This window comes from Cuculus canorus, chromosome 2 (genome assembly GCF_017976375.1).
Source record: "Cuculus canorus isolate bCucCan1 chromosome 2, bCucCan1.pri, whole genome shotgun sequence".
Classification (NCBI taxonomy): Eukaryota; Metazoa; Chordata; class Aves; order Cuculiformes; family Cuculidae; genus Cuculus; species Cuculus canorus.
This window is the reverse complement of record NC_071402.1, coordinates 152461863-152481648: the sequence shown is the minus strand read 5'-3', so window position 1 is coordinate 152481648 and position 19786 is coordinate 152461863. Positions and strand designations below refer to the sequence as shown.

The 19786-nt window shown below is 40.0% G+C and overlaps 1 protein-coding gene across 5 annotated transcripts in view; it reads left to right on the top strand.

The window, feature by feature from the left end:
* DPP6 (dipeptidyl peptidase like 6) overlaps positions 1–19786 on the top strand; it is a 559332-nt gene that overhangs the window by 395934 nt on the left and 143612 nt on the right. For all 5 annotated transcript variants that reach the window (XM_054059588.1, XM_054059591.1, XM_009558353.2 and 2 more), the window contains exons 4-5: positions 15553–15647; positions 18307–18381. In XM_054059588.1, coding sequence (XP_053915563.1) covers positions 15553–15647; positions 18307–18381 — 170 coding nt within the window. The remainder of the gene's footprint in view (positions 1–15552; positions 15648–18306; positions 18382–19786) is intronic.

Sequence of the window (19786 nt, the reverse complement as noted above, 5' to 3'; positions counted from 1 at the left end):
GGTTGAACCAGCAGGCTGATTTCCTACACATTCTATAGCCGTTAGCAAAAACAGATTCCCTATTCCCCTTTCAAGCACAGCTCTGCTCAGATTAGTGCTTCTCTCTCAAAGTAACTCAGAACTGAGGGGGTGCCTCCTGCTGAGGCCATGTCTGCCAGCAAGGAGTGGCTTTGGGGAATAATTTGAAGCTGTAACAGGTGTGAAAATTAGGACCACTTGGGCTCCTTTGTGTGTTAAATTTGTTTGCCAATTTGATGTAAAAATCCAAGGGAATTAGTTAGACGCTCTCCTTTTTGCTACTCCTTGATGTCACTTTATGCTGTACCGAGGTGCACAGCAGTGTTTCCCTGCTTTCTATGGCTGGTGGCTGATGCGCAGATGCTAAATGCAGTGCTGGGTCCTTTTACCCCGACAGACAGGCAAATGTACTGTGACTGCACCCTGTTTGCATGGGGGAGCCTTTTGATTAAAAAAAAGAACCATCAGGAATGGAAACGGGAAGGAAACAGCACGCTGCATCCACGGGGGACTTCTGAAGATGTGGCTCACGTCAGTGGTGTTTCTGCTTCTGGAAGAAAAGAAATGCACATGGCAGTTCTGCCTACGTGCTTAACAGTTTGAAGAGAGTTAAAAAAGAATCTGTTTGGCTTGTTTGCTTTGGGTTTTTTTCCATCTGGTTCAAAATGGTTTGAAATCAAAACCCACTGCTCTCAGAGCTGAAGGAAACAAAGTATTGTTATGGGGGTTTAGCTAGGAGAAGGCTTAGGTGTTCTCTCAGTAGATGTTAGCTAAAAATCCAGGTGAAGAACTAGAGGTACAGTGTGACACTGATAGCTTTGCTTCCCCAGTTGACACTTGCAAAGCAGGTAACCATGAGTTCCCAGCTGTCCCACTGAGGAAGGGGGATTTACTGTGACCAGAACTGTGCTCCATAAGCCTTTAAAAGAATGGCCATAATTGCAGCCTGACTGGTTGAATATGTACTAAGATAAAGTTGTTTTTCCTTTTGCCTCTTCAGAGGAGTATAACAGAGGAAAGAGGAGGGAAAGAAACAAGGAAAGCCATACTCCTGGGTGATGGGGCAAGCCAGACACAGCAGAGGGTGATGGCCTCCTCCCTTGCCCAGGAAGCTGGCAGTATCTCACCGTACAGAGTGTTCCTTTGGGAAAGAGTAGGAAATGTATTTCATTTAGATCCAGCACTGCTGAGAAAATCTGGGCGGATGGGTGGGGAGTTAAGTTTTGAACTTTAGGAAAGTAAGATCAAGACTGCAAGTTTGCATGAACTCCCTGAAGGTTTTTCTGACAGTCTGGTAAAAGAGTGGAAAAGTTTTGGGAAAGAAGTATCCAGGAGGTGAGCATCTAGGAAAAAACAGAGGGAAGACATGTGATGTGTAGTTGCAGGATGAGTCTGGCAAGAAGCACATTCAAGAGAGGGATGTAAAGGGATGATGTAGAAAGGAGTACTCTTCAGGGTGCTTGGGCTTCTTGTTAAGCAACTGATCCTGATTACAGCAGACTGTGAGCACCTTCAAAAGTGATTTCCAGAAAAGTATGTTTTTCAACACAGTCCATTTTTACGTGCCCTCTAATCTGTAGGAGACAACTTTCTTACCTTTTCCTTTTTTTTTTTCCTTCTTCTAAACAAAGATAGTCTTCCAGTTTTCCTACTACCTTGACCAACTCTGATTCATTGATGAAGATTTTAATGTGGCTCAAAGCACATTTTCCTAACTCAGTAGTTTTCCCTGAGCTTCCTCCACTGCTCTTGGACACTTGTTGAACATGGAGTGCTCCCTGAGGATTAATTAGAGCAGTATGTATTCTTCACTTATACCTTTTAATAAACATTAAATAAACATATGCTGAGATACAGTAGTTTCATAATTTGGAGTTGGGAAATCTGTATTTCTGGTGATTAAACTTTATATCAGGTATTTGTAATTGAAGATCTGGCAGGCAAAGATTTACTTATCTAAGAAAGAAAATCTCTGGTGAGTTTGGATTTCCTGACTGTATTAAGCTGTTGGAACATATAAGAAGCAGTGGGGTTTTTTCTTACAAGACATAGTGCAGATTTCTATAATTCATTAAAAGAAATTTAGAATTGGATAATTACCACTGATCAAGGGAATATAATTATGCTTTAAAATGTAGATATACAAATCTCACACCAGTAAAAATCCAATTAAGAATGGAAGTGATCAAAGGTCTGCCCAGCCCAAAATCTGTTTCCATGGGAAGCAATATATTTGTGCACAAGGATGAGTAAGATTGCAACAAGCTTCACATACTTTTAAGGTTAGGGGATTACCAGATCCTCTTGCAGTTTCTCCATTTAGTAACTCCAAATGTATTTCTCTTCCAAGTTGTTTGCCAAGTGTCCTCCAGAGGCTCTTGCATCCACCATGCCCTTCATCAACTAGTTTCACCGACCTAAGACCTCTTGCATGAGGAACTGCTTACTGTTGCTTACTTGGGAGTTTGCTCCTATTCACTTTGCTGGATGGCCCTTAGATCAGTACTTTTGATCATAGTTTCCATTTCTTGAGTGTGTTCTGTTTCTAATCTTTGGCTTTGCAAAAGGATCTGAACAGGCTGGATTGGTGGGCTGAGACCAACAGGATGAAAGCTATGGTCTAGTTGCCATCATGGAAACTTGGTGGGACAAGTCCCATATCTGGAGTGTGGCTTTCAATGGCTATGGGCTGTTCAGAAGGGACAGACCGAGAAGGAGGGGTGGGGGTGTTGCCCTCTATGTCAGGAAAGGGATAGAATGTGAAGAGCTGTCATTAAAGAGTAGCCGTTAACAAGTTGAAAGCATATGGATCAGAATAAAAGACCGAGGGACCAATCGGAACCTTGTGGTTGGTGTATACTACAGGCCACCTGATCAAGGAGAGCCAACCGATGAAGTCTTCTTCCTCCAACTACAGAAGGCTTCACACTCACAAGCTTTCATCCTACTTGGGGATTTCAACCACCCTGATATATGCTGGAAAAGTACCACGGCAGCTGTAGGGAATCCAGGAGACTCCTGGAGTGCAGTGGAGATAATATCTTAATCCAGCTACTAGAGACCCACACCTGAGGTGATGCAATACTGGACCAGATGGTCACTAATACAAGTGAACTCATCAGTGACATTAGGATTGGAGGCAGCATCAGCTGCAGTGGTCATGCACTGGTGGAGTTCAAGGTCCTGAGAGATATGGGACAGGCGAGGCTGACAACTGTGCATTGCAGGGGTGGTAAATATACCAGTTCAAAGACACTTTGGGCCTATTGCAGTGGCATTTGGTGTGGTCATTTATGCAGAGCAAGTCAGTCCAGGCGCTGCTTGGAAGTGTTGGTCTTGCCGTGTGGATTCTGCAGAAATATCTGCTTACCATGGTACCTTCAGTTGGACTGAGAAGAGCTAACAAGACTTTGGCAAACATATAAAATCTACCAATTCTGCCTGTACAATTTTTTTTCAATACTCTAATATATTATCCTACTCATAAAGACTTATTCTCTGCTCAGCAGTCAATTTTCCTGTTTTCCAGTGGAAAAGAGCCCATGCCCAAAACCTGCTCCTGCAGCTTGAGATGGTTGCTCACTCAGCTGGCAACATCAGCATAGAGTGGAGCCAGCGAGGGCTGAACTGGCCCGTCTGCACTGTAATGGTGTTAATGCACTAATCTGGGCCATGTGAAGCTGTTTTCACCACTGTTTATTATTGCTTCAGTTGATGGACTGACTCAATTTACAAGGCATTTCTTGGAAGAATTGTGCAGAATTGTGCATTGTGCAGGACACTTATTAATGATTTGGAGATATCTTTTACCTCCTTATTTTCCTTCCAGTTTTCCCGCTACCCTGACCAATTTTGATTCCTTGTTGAAGATTTTATTGTGGTTCAAAGCACGTTTTCCTAACTCTGTAGTTTTCCCTAAGCTTTCACCACTCCTCTTGGACACTTGTTGAACATGGAGTGTTCCCGAAGGATTAATTAGAGCAGTATGTATTCTTCCACTTGTACCTTTTAATAAAGATTAAATAAATATATGCTGAGATACAGTAGTTTCATAATTTGGAGTTGAGAATCCTGAGCTTGTAGGCTGTGAACTGTGACATAAAAATGTCTTAAACTTTTTTTTTTTTAAAATATCACCAAGCTTATATGTGTACATCTATTTGTTCTATGCGTTCCATATCTTCCTTCCAGGTTTTAATTTTAGGGGCAGCATTTATGAGAGTTTACTATTACCTTCTGCCCTGAAGCATTTAGCTAATACCATGCATAAGATATGGCCTTAAAACAAATTAACATTTAACATTTATTCTTTATTTCTTTTCTATTTCTAATGCTTCACAAAGGAAGATATTTTTATAAGTAGAATTATATACCAATAACTGTAATATTCCTGAATTTTTTTTCCTAATGGAAACAGAATGCCTAATATGGTTAAATTATCAAGCCAGAATAGCATGAATATGAAAAACATGAAAGGGTTTATGAGAATTCGATATTTCATATTTACTTTCCTTCTCTAAGGACAGGAAACTGAGAAAACATAATCGCTTTTCTGTTGCAATCAACTTTTTCAGGGGAAACAATGTTGGACTATATTCAGGAGAGAACAATACTGAAAATAGCATATTTTTATCCAGTTTGAGGGATATTATCACCTTGATCACTACAGTGAGTTTGTGTTGCTCCATCCAAAAAATATAGATTGTAGTGGGAATAGACATGGTCTAGAGTAGACAAAGACCATGACAGAAGCATGGAAATGTGTGACTGAAAGAAGAATTAACCCAAGCAACAAAGAAATTAAGTAAGTGTATAGAAAATAAAGAAAGATATATCAAATTCTTTTCATTGAATAAGAACATTCTTTGGTTTTAATGCCAACTGCTGAGAGTTGTTAGCCCTTTGAGAGTCCATTGAGATGGTATTTTTAGTCAAAAGGTTGACCATGATTCAAGAAAAGACCAGCCATTCTTTTGGTGTAACCATTTTTCATCCATTGCACTTAAACCAGGTGTTTGTATCAGCTCTTTAGCTTCAGCACTTGCCACAGTGTGTTTGCCCTCTTAGCAGCAAACCACTGCTGATCAAAAACGAACAACACACAAGGCAGTAAATTGTGCATGATGTTGGTTCCTTTGTGGAGAGAGTAATAATCACAAGAACAAGTGAAATAACCAGGAAGCATCTCTGGGGTTTGCTATGGGGCTGCCTACGGGAGCTGAACCAATCATTGCAGGCAAACTGACTTGAGATGCTAAGAGAAACCTATGTACTTAGCTGACACTAATTTTTTCATTCCCTCATCAATTAATTTAAAAATTATGGAGTTGTGTAACTGCACACGGCTCCATTCAGTACAAGTTCCTTTGCAGTTGCATGTTGGGACTCTGTGCTCCCCTCCAGATGCAGTTCCTTGCCAAGTCCTCTGCCCAACATCGCATTATTTATTAATGGTTCTTTCCAAGTTTTGAAAAAATTTCCATCGACTCTGTAATATGGTGCCCTCTTGTGACCAGTCGAAAACCAGTAATTACACGAGTAACAAAAATGTGTAGGATGTTGGATTTCACATCTTATTTGCCTTGATTTTCAAAAGCCAGAGTTCAAAAGCGAGGCTTCAGCACAGACTTCACCAGATAAATCTGAAATGAGCAAGTAGGGATCATGAAATATTGCACATACAGATAATAAAATTATCTGATGCTGTATACACAGAAAAATTGCTTGTAAATACACAAAGATCTCATTCAGTCTGTACCAAAATTTCTGTATTCTGCCCATGATACTAGTAGTGAAAAGGAAAAACAACCACTTTATATGTTCTTTCTCTCCATCACGGCCATTAACAAGCGTAATTTGGTTGGGGCAAAGAGAAGGATGCAGAGAAGAATTAAGAAAGCAAGCTATGGGGTCACATTTTAATGAAAATTTATTCATGTATTTCTTGTTTTCTCAATGTCAAATGTATTATTACATTTGTGTTAACACTTCGGGTTGTGCACTCCTCTGTGTGAAGCTGGACTAAATGAGGCAGGTGTGTTTGGCAGAGAAGAGAGAAGTTGCTGAGTGATGCTGCACTGGCCTGGGGACCAACCATGGGGTGCTTGAAGCAAGTGTACCTGCACAGAGCAGGCAAGGTGGGAACAAGTGGACAGGTCTGGTTTGACTCAGTGATCTCAGAGGTCTCTTCCAAAGAAAAAATTATATGATTCTATGAAACGGTAGTTTGGGCTCTTATATGAGGTAGCAGCTACTATGGCAAAAGCCCAGGAGGTTTTATAGTCCACATAAACACGCCTTTGCGTGCTTGGTACAGCGTCACCCATGCTGGCCACATTGAGGAGCTGGATAAGCTGATACATGCTATCTGTTGTCTGACTTTGTTTTGGTGTTCAGACACATGATGAGAACATTGAAAAATACATAGGAGTTTGGATAAAGGCATCAGAGACCATTTCCTGGGAAATTAGTTGTTTGGGGTTAAATTGCTTTTGGTTTATGCTGAACGTGGGAAGTTTCTGCAGGGTATCAGAGGGATGAGTGTAATCTGGTGTCTCCAGCTGTCCAGACTGAGGTAACCTAGGGGTCACCCGCGCTTTTGCTGCTACAAAATCTAGGGTTTGAAGAGCACATGGCATAAACACAACTGAACCAGCAGAGAAAATGGCAGATAATTTTTGAGGAAGATTTCTCAGCTCTGGAATACATCAAAGTCAGCTCAGCATGCTCCAAAGTCCCCACACTGCTGTCAATCATTACAGAGAGATAAACAGAGGGCAGCAAGTAACAAAATGTACAATTTTGCTGTTGTTGTTTGGATTTTGCAGCAGTTTTGTAATAAAGATGGTTTGACCCTGGATGTCAGAAAGGATTACTCCAGAGGATTTCTCATTCATTTTTTTCCTAATTGTAGTCTATCTCTTTTTTTTTTTCGCTCTCTGTATATTATCAAAGAAGGTGGAAGCTGAGGAGAGGAGTTATTTGAAGTTGAAACGAATTCTCTGTTTCTCACGTGGAGTTCAGCTTTTCATGCCTATGCCACTAAGCCATGATCTGAGCCTACAGAGTTCCCAGATTGGGGCTCTTTGAAGCAGAGTTCAGTCTCAGAAATGAGAGGCAGCAGCAGAATTGTACCTGGTTTCAAATTTGGGACTGAAATTTCAAAGGTGTGCTCTGCCTAGATTTCAAGCTTGGTGCAGAGGTCTTCTCTCAATGAGATTAACTAAGCTTTTTTTTGAGTTTGGATCTTGAAAGGTTTGGGATTTGACAAAAAAGAGAAACAGACTGGCATTACTGATTTTTACTGTTTTAAGTTTTCAGAAGACTCAGCCTTCTTCAAGCTTTTGACAAGTTAATTTACAAGCCTGCTAGAGATGCATGTTGATATGGGAATTTTCCTGTGCTATAATTATGGTTTATTGTAGTTGTACTACTGTGAAAGCGCTATATTGGTGCACCAAGTACAACTGCATTGAGGTGATTAGCGATTAAAACCACTTCTTGCACAATAAAACACATTCTATCATATTGTACTTACTCAATGTACCAACGCGATGTGTTATGCAGCATTTAGCTAAATTGCAGTAAATCACCTATTTAAAGAAGTTTTCTTTCAGCCTCTCATGTGAAAAAAAAAAATGCTGGAAACAGAAAAAGGATAATAACACATAATGCCAGGAAGATAAAAATGGAATCTCAGTTGTCTCCTGGAATTAAAGGCTGTAGCCATGTTGTTAAAGGCAAGCTGTTCTCCATCCCTTGGTGCTCTCTGCATCAGCACTACAAAGTATAACAGACTCTTATTTCTGCACTGCAGAGTAGTAAGACCGAAGAAAAAGGAGTTGCCAGTGGAGGGCAGGTAGATTGAATACAAAAAGCAGGGGGCTGTGATGAGTTACAAGTGCCAAATTCTGTAGGGACCAACCCTAAGGATCAGCTCTCACTGAGGGTGGGATAAAGCTGTGGTTATGGAAATGGGTTTTCATTGTAGTTCACCACTCCTTCTTCTTCCCAGAGCCAGCTTACTGCAGCAACAAGGGATAGGTGATGGGAAGCATTCCCTGCTTTTTCTCTCTGGGAAGCAGCTTCATATCAAAACAGTCTTGGTTTCTGCTTTGGGGAGGGAATTTCGCAGTCAGTTCTTTATAGGTATATGCTATAAATATCAAATAGATGCACCGAAGCATGTCTTGAAAAAACAACATATCATAGTATCAAATGTATCATTTCAATGATCTTCCTTCGCGACTGATTGTGCTTTTATTTTGCATTGTTATTATGTGGTCAAGTTTCACAGAAGTTAGGGAGCTTGCATGGTCCTACCATTTGTTGAATATCTATTCCCTGTGCTTTTTGAAGGAGTAAACCACACCTGCCCAGGGAATGCAAGTCCTAGGGGGATCACTTTCCTTGTCATGCAAAGGTATTGTAACTCCAGTAAGGCAGATATTTTTCTAAGTGGGTCAGTAATCCCTACTAAATAAGATACAATTTCCCCTTTAATGAAAGGAAAGTAAGTATTTCTCTTAGCCTGCCTGTGCTCATCCTTCTCCCTGTGTATATCATGCTCATTATTTTTACCTCTTCTTTGGTGCTTCTCAATGTTTGCTTTTTTTTCCTGACAGTTATTATTTCCTCCATGAATTTGTCCTGTTCTTTTTCCTCACTGTTTCCGTTATTTCCCCAAATCTTGATTTCTCTCTCTCTAAACCAGTCTGAAGAGGGAAGGCCTGTGCTTGTGCTGCATCTGGCAGGATTAAGGGGTTTTGTAAGGTCTTAGTCCCACACACAGCATACTGTTAACCTCAGCTTGTCCTGTTCCCTCTTCTGTGTCACTCAGAAAGCACTTATTTACAGGAAATCCCGAGTCCCCGACAGTTTACTTTCCATGTAAGATGCTCATATGAGCTGTATGAATGACTGTACTTAATGTATATGCCTGGTGCTTTGCCTGGCTCTGACGGGCTGCTCTCTCTGTTGGGGCTCTGCTGCACGTGGACTGGCTTATGGATGGGAATGCCGATAGTCACAGGGGAGAAAATTCCCTGCTGCTGAGCCCACCACCTGTCTGGGTACCCAGTTTGGTTGTCATACTGTTCCCAAAGCGACATACTGTATTTCAGTGCAAACTGGCAGCCTCCCCCAATCGTGCAAACCTGGGTAATCACTACAACCCAGTATTTTTTCTCCTGTGTGCTGCAGGTCTGTTGTGGATAATCTAGGTTTGCTTTCTCTACCCATACCCTTATCTTTGGCCCCAGTATGTGTGTGCTGGGGGTGAGGGCTGTGAGATTCCCAAGCCCCTCCAAGGGGTGCATCCACATCCTTTCCCCACCTTTGGTCTGCATCCACTGTACTGGGGCTCACCTGGCCCTTCAAAAATCTTGTTGGGATACTAAACAAGAAAAAGATGTTTCTTTTTTTAAAATTTTAATTCCACTGCCTCATCCTCATGTATTTTTCCAAATGACTGCGACTGTACTACATGACATTGCCAGTCTGAAAATACTAACTGTGTCTGCAAATACATCTGTCCTACTGTTGCAACCTTCCTGCCTATTATCTTGTTAGAAGGTAAGTGCTAACCAGTTGTGTCTGATCAATATCTGCCTGGGAGGACTCCAAGAAACCCTCAGCTTGTTAAGGCTCTGCTGTCGCAACAGCAAAGGGCAGCTCAGCCCGGCTGAGTGCTGAGTGATGCCCTGAACCAAGGCAGGCAGAGCTGCAGGGCTGGAGGAAGGCTGATCCTTCAGATGTAAGATAAAATTCTAAAGTCCTGACTGCTTTGGGTCATTAAAAAACCCACAACAGCTTTGCTTTTCTGGAAGGGAGAGAGTGATAACATCAGACTGCAGTAATTGGCCTTGTGGGGTTGAATAAGATGCTGTGTTTTCACTTCTTGCAAAGTTCAGAGGACTCTTTGAGGGTTTCTACCCCTACTGTGAAGCCCGGCAGATGCAAACTACCTGCCCTGGGTCTGGCAAGGACCTTCCTGCAGCAGCATGGATGAGTGTCTAGTCCTCTCCTGATGGTCCTGTGACATTTGCTTTGCCAGCACAGAGCTCTGTCTGAGCAGTGCACATTGTCTGTTGCAATGTGACTTCTGTCCCTGGGAGCAATGCGGGGTCACTTTCATGGGGCACGTTGCCCTCTTCTCTTCTAATGTAGCATAGTTTGCTTGTCAGTCTTGCCAGTCATGTTGGTATCTGGAGTTTCATTTATCTGAAATGGTTCAGAACAACTTCAGAACTTAAATTTCCTTTATTTGCCAATCTCCCTTAATCTTAGGAATTGAGTAAGATAATTCCCTTGATGCTGACTTTCATCAGACTGAGACTCATTCAATTACCTTTCACATCTGTTGATCTGAAAATACAGGACTTGAGAAGTTGCCTTTTTCTCTAAGTCTGACTCCAAATGACTGGAGCTGTCCTAACCGTCCTGATACTACTTTCTGCCTTCCAGTAACTGTTTCTGCTGATTTGCTGCATGTGAATTCTGTAATGTTATTTTACTGGGTTTTATTTGTCAGTTCCTAAAGCAACAGAAAATCACAATTTCTTTTAAAATATTTTTTATAGCTGGATTTAAACTTTTATTCACTCCCATATTTTATCACATAGTTCTGCTTTCTGTGATTTCTGACAAATAATGAAAATTCCCCTCAGAAACATGTGAGTTTTTCTTACAAACCAGTCTCTTGTGTCTGATAGGGTGTGCTTACTGAGTCTCATCAGAGAAGTTGTACAACCATAGATTCGTGAGCACTGATCCTAATGCAAATCTGTGTTGCTGTAGCTGGATGCAACTTCATGAGCTTTTTTGCAGTGCCAGCACTGAAACTTACTCCTTCTAGAAGCGGAATTGTCCCAGGCCTTCTTTTCTGCTGTGATGAGCTGTTTAGTCTGGTACACAGACATATAGCAATGTAAAATGAAGCAGTGTTGGCTCTGACAACTGCTCTTCTAGCCCGATGTTGAGTCTCTAACCACAGCAATAGCTGATGCGTGCTGGACTTGAGCCTGGCCCCTCTTAGTGGTCCATAATGAGGCAGCACTGCATTAGAGATGATAGATGGTATTTTCTGCCTATTTCCTTTAATATCTGTCAATTTATCAGTTGTCTGTGTATTTTTTCTACTCTCTTTTTTTTTAATATCATGGCAAATGATCCGTGGTGTCTTGATGGTGCTTCGGCTGCCTCTGCATGTAGAGCTGATGGTTCGAGGTCCCCAAATGATACCAGTGATGCCCTCAGGATCTGCCTCCTGAGTTTCAACTGCCAGTTTCAGGTTCAGCTTCATGGCAGTATCCATGGGCACGTTTGCAGAGACTCTATGCCTTTTCTGACAGTAAAACCTTGGGAAGGTAGCACACCTGAAAATGCAAAACCTGCATTGGGACCATAGTGCCTAATACATTATCCTCTTAAGAGAAATCCCAGATCTTGTTTCGCCCTAGACAAGAGGCCAGGAAGCAGCTGCCAGGCTAAGCAATCCCACGTGTGCTGTTCCTGGCGAGGGCTCAGTGACAGTAAGAGATGCAAGCTCCCTGTCGCTAGATTTGTTTTCTCTGTGTGCATATTTCCTGTCTGAATTTAAGAAAGATGTATACAGAGAAGCTGGGAAACTCTGACACTGCAAATATATCATTGGTCTTGGATTGCCTGATTTCACCCGTTCTGCTTAGCAGGTTTTTAAATATTTCTGCCAAGGCTCCTCCATTCCTCTGTGCTGACTCTGTACAACACCAAGGCTGCTCCATTATTTCTAGTAATGACTGCTTTTTGTAATCAGTCACTTTTTTAAGTGTGGCTACATATCTGTGTCTGCACTCAGACACATAATATATTCTATGAAACAGACAATTTCCTGGAAGTTGAAAGAGGGGGAGGAGTTGGTGAAGTGAACTCTGCCGTTGAAGAAATCTGTTATATAATGAAATAAATGGCTTTATGCTTGAAAGTAACAATTTTCAGCATAATTTACACTGAGCATCAGTCCCAAAGAAAGGCAGGTATGAAAAATGAGATGCAGTGGTGACCTTTATCAGCTGTGGTGGCAGCTATAAATCAGGCTACAAATTCTCATCGGCTTGCTGGACAGAATTCATTACAGACAGAAGTTGCTGCATTGCTTTTTGTCTTTGATTGAGGTATGTCCGATTTAAATAAAAGCTTTTGCACTGGAACAAATCACACATTTCAAAACAGGAGTCCAGGAATATTATTCATTGATTCTTTTGAGGACTAAGATAAAACGACTTACAGACCAGCTAAACCTCACAGTGTTTTCCTTGGAATATAATGCAGATCAATTTATTCTTCTCTTAAGCAGACCAATTTTCTCTTCATTAATTCAGATACTGTTGATGGCTTGAATATAAAAGCAAGATTTACAGCCCCAACAAATCAGTGGTGCTTCATTTATTCTTCCTTATTCTTACCAAAAGTAAATGCAGCAGATTAGCACCTGATTTTAAACTTGTTACACTTTAGCAAATAATGGGAAAGTCATCTTCTACTTCCAACTATGGAGCAACTTTTATGTCATCATCTTGAAGTTTCACTGTTTTTTAAAGCGTTGTAGCTTTTTTAGAACATAGGGAGCAATTAAAGTTAAAATAGCATTGTAATTGTGGGCAGTAATGTATCTTCCATCAGCTTGTGCTTTGTTCAAGAAAAAGCTACCAAATATTAACAGCTCCACAGAATCATTAGATTAATAAGCTACTTTACCTGTGTACTGAACTTTGAGCTTAGTTTCATTGCTAGATATCTATGTAATTAGGAAATATCCTCAGAGGCTTCAAATTATCCAAATGCTTTGCTGACCACATTTAAAACGTCATCTTTTTTTTCTGGAACTTAGTATATAATTAGAAGACATTCTCTGTTGCTGACATATGATGATTATTGAAGCAGTAATCTTTTTCAAAATGTCTGATAATTAGGTAATATTCAGTCTCTCGGCTTCATTATTCATGTTATTTCTGTAATACTTGAAAATAAGAATTTGGACTGTGTACTTTTCTCATACAACAAATGATACTTCAGCTTTAATGGCCTAAGTATATAAATGGGCAAGGTGTGTAGGGAGCATTAACACTTTTTAATGTATGTTTTTCTGTATTGTTGGCAAAAAAAAGTATTTCTTCAGTATCTGGACACAGAAGCTGAAAATTGAAGCTGTAAATTAGTCACTGTTGGGTCAGACCCCAGAGATCATCTCCTCTAGCGTCTGGCTCGAGAGATGAGCAAATGCTTAGGGAAGATTTTTTAAAGTGGGTGAATTTCTCCAGGTGCTAATTCAGCATATGCTTATAGTCCCTCACAATGTCAGGTTCAAGGGCTTTCTGAAAAGCGTCTCTCCTCAAGATCCATAATCTTTGATGGCTTTTTCTTCCTTTTTCTAATACTAGTTTGGAACCATGTGCATCCTGGCACCCGCTCTATTCTGGATCTGTAACTTCTGCAGCTTGTTTACCTTCTATGTGAAGAAATAATCTCTTTTATTTGTGTTGAATCTGCAGCTTGCTGGAGTCGTGCTTCCTAATATTTATTTTGGAAAAGACAGGCAATGAGCATTCATTATTTATCTTCTCCGTGCTGCTTATGACATTTTGAATTCTGTCCTAGTTCTGTTCAAACAGTTCTTTTCCAGATTGAAGAATGCCAGTTTGTTCAGGCATAAATCATGTGAAGCAATATTTGAAAGTCCTGAATATAATCAGGCATGCTTATGAAAATGCCATGCCCATGGACAACATTCCAGACCTAATGACAAAATTTAATACTGTCAAATAGAAACGGAAACTTTCTTTACTCTCTGGTCTCAAATGCAAGTCTTAATCTAATTCAGATCCTGCAGTTTTTATTCAGGACCAAAGGTGTTGATAAAATTTATTCCATAATTAAAAGAAAGATATTGTGAGAACTTTGCCTATGAGTTCGAAGGGCTGCTGCTGTGATTTGGACGCAGAGAATCTTAAGTCTGTAAAATCTTGTCTGGAGAGGATTGTCCATATTGCAGAAGCAGTTTGGCCTCAAACTTCCCAATGTCAAAGAATATTTTTGTTCCTATGTTTACGTGTAAAACTATGATATATAGATGACTGGTTTTATTAATAATAAGTAGAGTGTAGAAGATTTTTGTCTTCAATATCAGAGCATTTTATAGAGATGGTTGATGACTGTGATGAAGATTGTCAGCGACGGTTTAGAAATAAAAATCTGAAACATGGATAAGGGAGAAGTATGTTACATCTGTACATCAGGATTTTGAAAGAACCGAGTCTCTATACTCAGGGTTGTCTTCAACAGGTTATCCCTAGCTGGGCAGAGTGCACCTACTTGTAGTTACAACGAGTTGGATCTGTGCTTGTACAAATACTGCAGGGTTTAAACTCACCTTTGGCAAATCCCAGGACAATCCATGTATAATTTTTAACCATTCATGAGTTAAATGGTTCACACTTTTGGGATGCACCATGGTAGCTACCCTGGGGCAGCCACAGTGAGGGTAGGCAGTGAGGAACTGTTCCTTGAGCTGAAACTGGGCACAGAAGTTTGGTAGGATTTGTTCATTCTCAATCATAGTTTAGCCAGGTTGGAAAAGAAACCCAAAGCCAGACACTAACTACTGTGTCTTGAAGAGCTGCTGAATCTTTAAAGGACAGTGTGTTTGGGGCTGATATTTTATGTTTTATCTGTGAGGCAGTGTATGTAAGCACTGATCAGACTTGAACTTCAGTTTATGATATCTGACAAGATCACAATCTTTCATTGTTGTAGTGTTTTTTCATCCTGAACCTTTGACCTGCCATCCAATCGTTACTTGGAGTTTCTTTAATATCTCTACCCTAGCCTTTTTCTCAAGTAGCTTTGAGAGCTGGACACTGTCTCCTGTCTGTGCAGCAGCTACCACTGGGAATCCTTGTCCTTGTCCAGGTATTCTGAATGCTGGGGTAATCCCAAAGTGCATTAAGAACAAACTGGTTTGTCATGTTCCATGTGAAAATGGCAATTTCTTTGTGTGCCTCTCTTTCTAATGTTAGTTTGCAGGACAAATAGCAGAGCTGGAAGATCTGTACAATATTAAGTTTCCAAAGCTGAGTTAGAGGGTGATTTGCCTTTAACTTTCAGATATTTTCTTTGCATCTGGCTTATTAAATTCCAGCAGCAACTGAGGGTCTTGGAAACCTTTAAGCATAAGGAAGGTTGTTTGATTTTGTGTTTTCCTATTCTAATAATATAGCAAGCTGTGTATGTATGTTCAAAACGGGGCACCCTCTTGCATTCAGCTCTCAGAAAGTGTGGCAGAATAAACACACGATAAACACTAACCCTGTTGTTTAATGGCTATTTTGAAGGCCCCTTCAACATCCCAGCAATGACTATGTTAAAACAAAAATAACCTGTGTTCTTTAGAGGGAAGTTCCCAGCCGTCCTTTTGGTTCAAGCCCATAATTATGTTCTACATAACCAGACATTTTCAGGTTTCCTTGATGTTCTTTTCTTTTCTTTTCCTCCTTGCAGATACGGAATTCATTTATAGAGATCGGAATGGCACAGTGATTCTGAGGAATGTTGAAACTAACAATTCAACAATATTAATAGAAAACAAAAAAATTGTAAGTATTGTCTGTAATGAGTAGCAGAATTTCACACTTCTCTTGCAGTTGGATCAGTAAAGCATAAAATAGCTTGGATTTCAACTTCTTGTACTGTCAATGAGAAACAATATACCAGTAATAATATGGGCTACACAATGACTGATAATGTGAAATTGAGCTCCAGCTTTTGATATTATTCTGTAAGCTCACTTTCTTTCATACTACATGGAAGTATCATACAGAAATTTGAAGCTAGTCTTGCATATCATATATAATTGAAAGATGCATAATTCTCATCTTTGCATGCTTAATAGAAAAGACAATTGATACAATTTACTGTTTGTTGGCAGCATTCTCCACGTTCCTCCTTGGAAATACTTATTTTTTAGTTTGTGGATTTCCTGATTGTTCTTGCCTGATAGTTGAAATGTAATTTCAGTGTTCTTAATGAATAGTGCTGATGAATGAAAGTGGAGTTGCATACAAGAGAAACCCTAAGAAATGATTGGAAAAGAAGTTAGTGGGTAGCTATTAAAGTGAATGAAAATAAAATAATTTCACAGCTGATACAGATGGAAGGGTTTTTAGCATTTTTTTTTTTAGTCAATGAAGCCAGCATCTTGTGAGATGTTAGTACATTAAATGTCAGCGTTTTCAATATTCCCTGTAAAAACTTCTGAAGTAAAATACATGTAAGTTTGCTCCGACAATGATATATGAATCACATAGTCCTGGTGAAGTTGTTGCTAATGTAGTATCTGCTCAAAGTTTTGGTTCACTTGAGGTGTTTCTGTTGCACTTATCACTGTGAAACTGAAAAAGCAGAGGATGACTAACAGATTTGTTTTAATGACCTAAGATCTGCAGAAAACAGCTTTAGGAACTCAAAAGCTAAAAGTAAATCTACAGGAAATCTATAAAAACACATCCTGGGTTAATTTTATTTTGCAGTGTGAGTATATGACTCATACAAAGCTCAAGTACAGTATTAATTCTTTTTTAATGAGGCAAAAAATTCATCTCTCAATTACTATTGCAAGACCCAACCTTAAACTTCACATGCTCCCATTTAACCTCCAGCCTTTGTTACTCCATGTAAGCAATCCTCTTTTACCAAGCATAACCCTTTTCTTTGCAATTCTACTAACGGTAGTGGAGTGAGGTAGCTTCTTTTAATGTCAAGGTCTGTTGAAGTCAGACTGCTTCACATGACCTCTGCTTATTCCCCTGGATTTTAATTTTTACTGTTTGCAAGAAGAACACACTATCACAAGCTAATCCTACTTTTTCATGCCACGGCCTCCCTACTGCCTGTTCTAACCTTGCTTCTCTGCCCTTTCAGTAAATAGAACTGCAGAACATCGCTTCAACATGAATCCAAAAAATCTTGATACACAGGACACCATTACACCTTGTCCAGACTTGTAGCCTTTGTCCTCTTTCTTCCCTCCCTGGGTCAGAATAACTTTTACTATGTTATCATATTTCCCTTTCTCTGTGTTAGTAATATATAAGTAAAGAAAATCTGTCTTCATGCTTACACTGCTGGCTCTCACAAACCCTTGGTACCCCTCATCTTGACCCACATTAGCCCATCAACCCATTAGGTTTCCCAAAGATGTGGTATATGTCCCATCCCTGGAAACATTCAAGGTCAGTTGGATGGGGCTCTGAGCACCTGATTGAGTTGAAGATGTCCCTGCTTATTGCAGGAGGCTTAGATTATGTTACCTTTAAAGGTCTCTTCCAAACCAAACCATTTGGTGATTCTATGATCAGTTCCCCCTGCCTTTGCCTGTCCCCTGGGCTCCACACACACCACCTCCAGCCTCACTAGCCTTGGGGAAGACTATCCCAGTGGGATGCTGTACATTTCCCTAAAGCCCAAATTCCCCCTTCCAGTATCTCTCAAGGACTTGCATCTAATTTATTAGGTGAGGGGATGAGGTTGAAAAGGCAGTGGATGAGCAGTGTGTTAGTCTCTTCGACCTTGATGTGCCAGCAATGTATTATATTGAAACACTGAGAAAGAGAAGGGAGGTCTGCACTAAAACAATGATAGGTGGAGTAGGGAAATGGTAATTCCAGACAAGTCTGAGATATTTTGTCATCTCTCCTTGTTAGTAAGACTTACAGTGCAGCTTTTTGAAGAATCTAGGTCAGGGTGCACCTGAAAAGCTCTACCACCACAACATCCCAAAAACTTCTTTGACGAGAGAAAATGAAAGATGATTCCTCAGTATTGTCTTAATTGGGACGAGTAGTGGTGTATCTTTATGGTAATTTGCTCCAACGGGTATTTACTCTTGGTTATCTCCAGCACTTTGGCTAGTGAATGCGGGAAATGAGTGATTTAAAACAATGTCAAGTATTGGTGTTTTCTACTACCTGCTGCCCACAGGTGCCCCACCAGCTATTCTGCAGTAGGTTTGTAAGGAAAATTATAGTTTTTTGAGATGAGTGCCTGCTCTGAGTCACCATGCAGTTGTGTTTTCTCTTATGGGAGCATAGAGATGCCCACAAAATATTTCTGGGTTTTGAAAAAAGACGTGTTATTTTTCAAGACACTTAGCTTTGCACTATACTTCATTGCTAGAAAGATGGTTGCAATAAGTTCTAGATGTTATTGACTTGAAAAGTGTAAACTATTTCTTTCAATGTCTGATTTATTTTCTAGGTCTCCTTAAAGGCTATTCGATATGAAGTGTCACCTGATCGGGAATATGCACTTTTTGCTTTTGATGTTGAACCAGTAAGTAATTCAAAATACACAGCCAGTGGCTGGCTTTTTTTTTCTTTTTTTTCCCCTTCACTTCTGTGTTAGTAAGGTGATATTTTAAATTAATTCCTTCCTGTGAAACAAAGAAAGAAAATTCCTCACTTAGATATTCTGGGAGCATGTCATACTGCCACCTAGTAGAGGAGAAAATTATAAATTACACTATAGAGGAAACACTGTCATTGCCAGGATTTTGTAGTCGTTTGGAGGGGGACTGCAAGGACATGCCTTTGCCACAAGAATTTCTATTCCTCTTCTTTGTGACTTTTTTTTTTTCGTAGTGCCTTTTTCAGTCACACTATAAATTTCTTCCCAAGAACAAAAAGCAACTGTCAGTGTCTCCTGCAACTGAAATAATACATTAATTATTGTGTCACTGTTCCCAGTGCTGCAGTTAGGGTTGAGCTATCGCTTTCATTATCAATCCTTTTCTTCACAGGATTAGCTATAAATCATTCATAAGAAATCAACATTGGGTTACTACTAAGTTTTAGATTAGGGTGAATTTTCTACCACACATCAAAAGAGAAAAGTGTAATGAGTCATTTTTAAATGACCACAAAAGAATCAGGCACATGGGAAGCAGTTCTTGGGTACGAGTAATATTTATTTTCTTTTTAAATTCTGCTTGTATAAAACCTGAAATATTTGAACTATGGCTATGCTCTACTGCTTGGATAAAGTATAAGCCCCATACATTTTGTTTTCATGATCTAGAATTGTACCAGTTCCTCAAAATGAAAATAATTCATTCACTAGCAACTGTAATTCTTCTTCCACAAAATAAATCAAGTTTCTGCTGCTAACCAAAGGATATTTGTTGGTCCTTTAGGCATTAGAGGTTGTGGCTCTGTTGCTCATCTGATTTGTCTGCTGTCATCTCTGGAGTTATTCCTGACTCCCAGTGCTATAAAAGTCAGAAGAACTGTGCCAGGTGTTAGAAAAAGTTCAAATAGAACTGTATCAGAAACTTTAGGGGTAACTCATAATGACTTTTTCCTGGGAAATTGTTGCTGCTGTGAGTTCACTTACCCGAAGCTTAGCAGAGTTCTATTCAGAGATGGATGTGGAAGTGTTAAGTTAATGGCCACTGAGCAAGCAAAGCCTTTGCCTAAAAGCCCCCCTGCCTTGTATGCCAGAGGTGCTTTATAAAATTCAGTTCTTTTAGTGGAGATTGGCCTTTGGCTGTGGAAGCCCTGTGCTGAAACCGTTAAGATGCATTGTGCAAGCTGGAGAGCCCTGAGGAGAGAGGGCTTCTTCAGTTCCTCCGAGACAAGAGAAAAATGTCTATAATAACAAAAATTATAATGAGAGAAAAAATGTCATTCCTAAAAAGGAAGTAGTAAAAAATTCACTTTTTATCCTCAACCTTTATCCA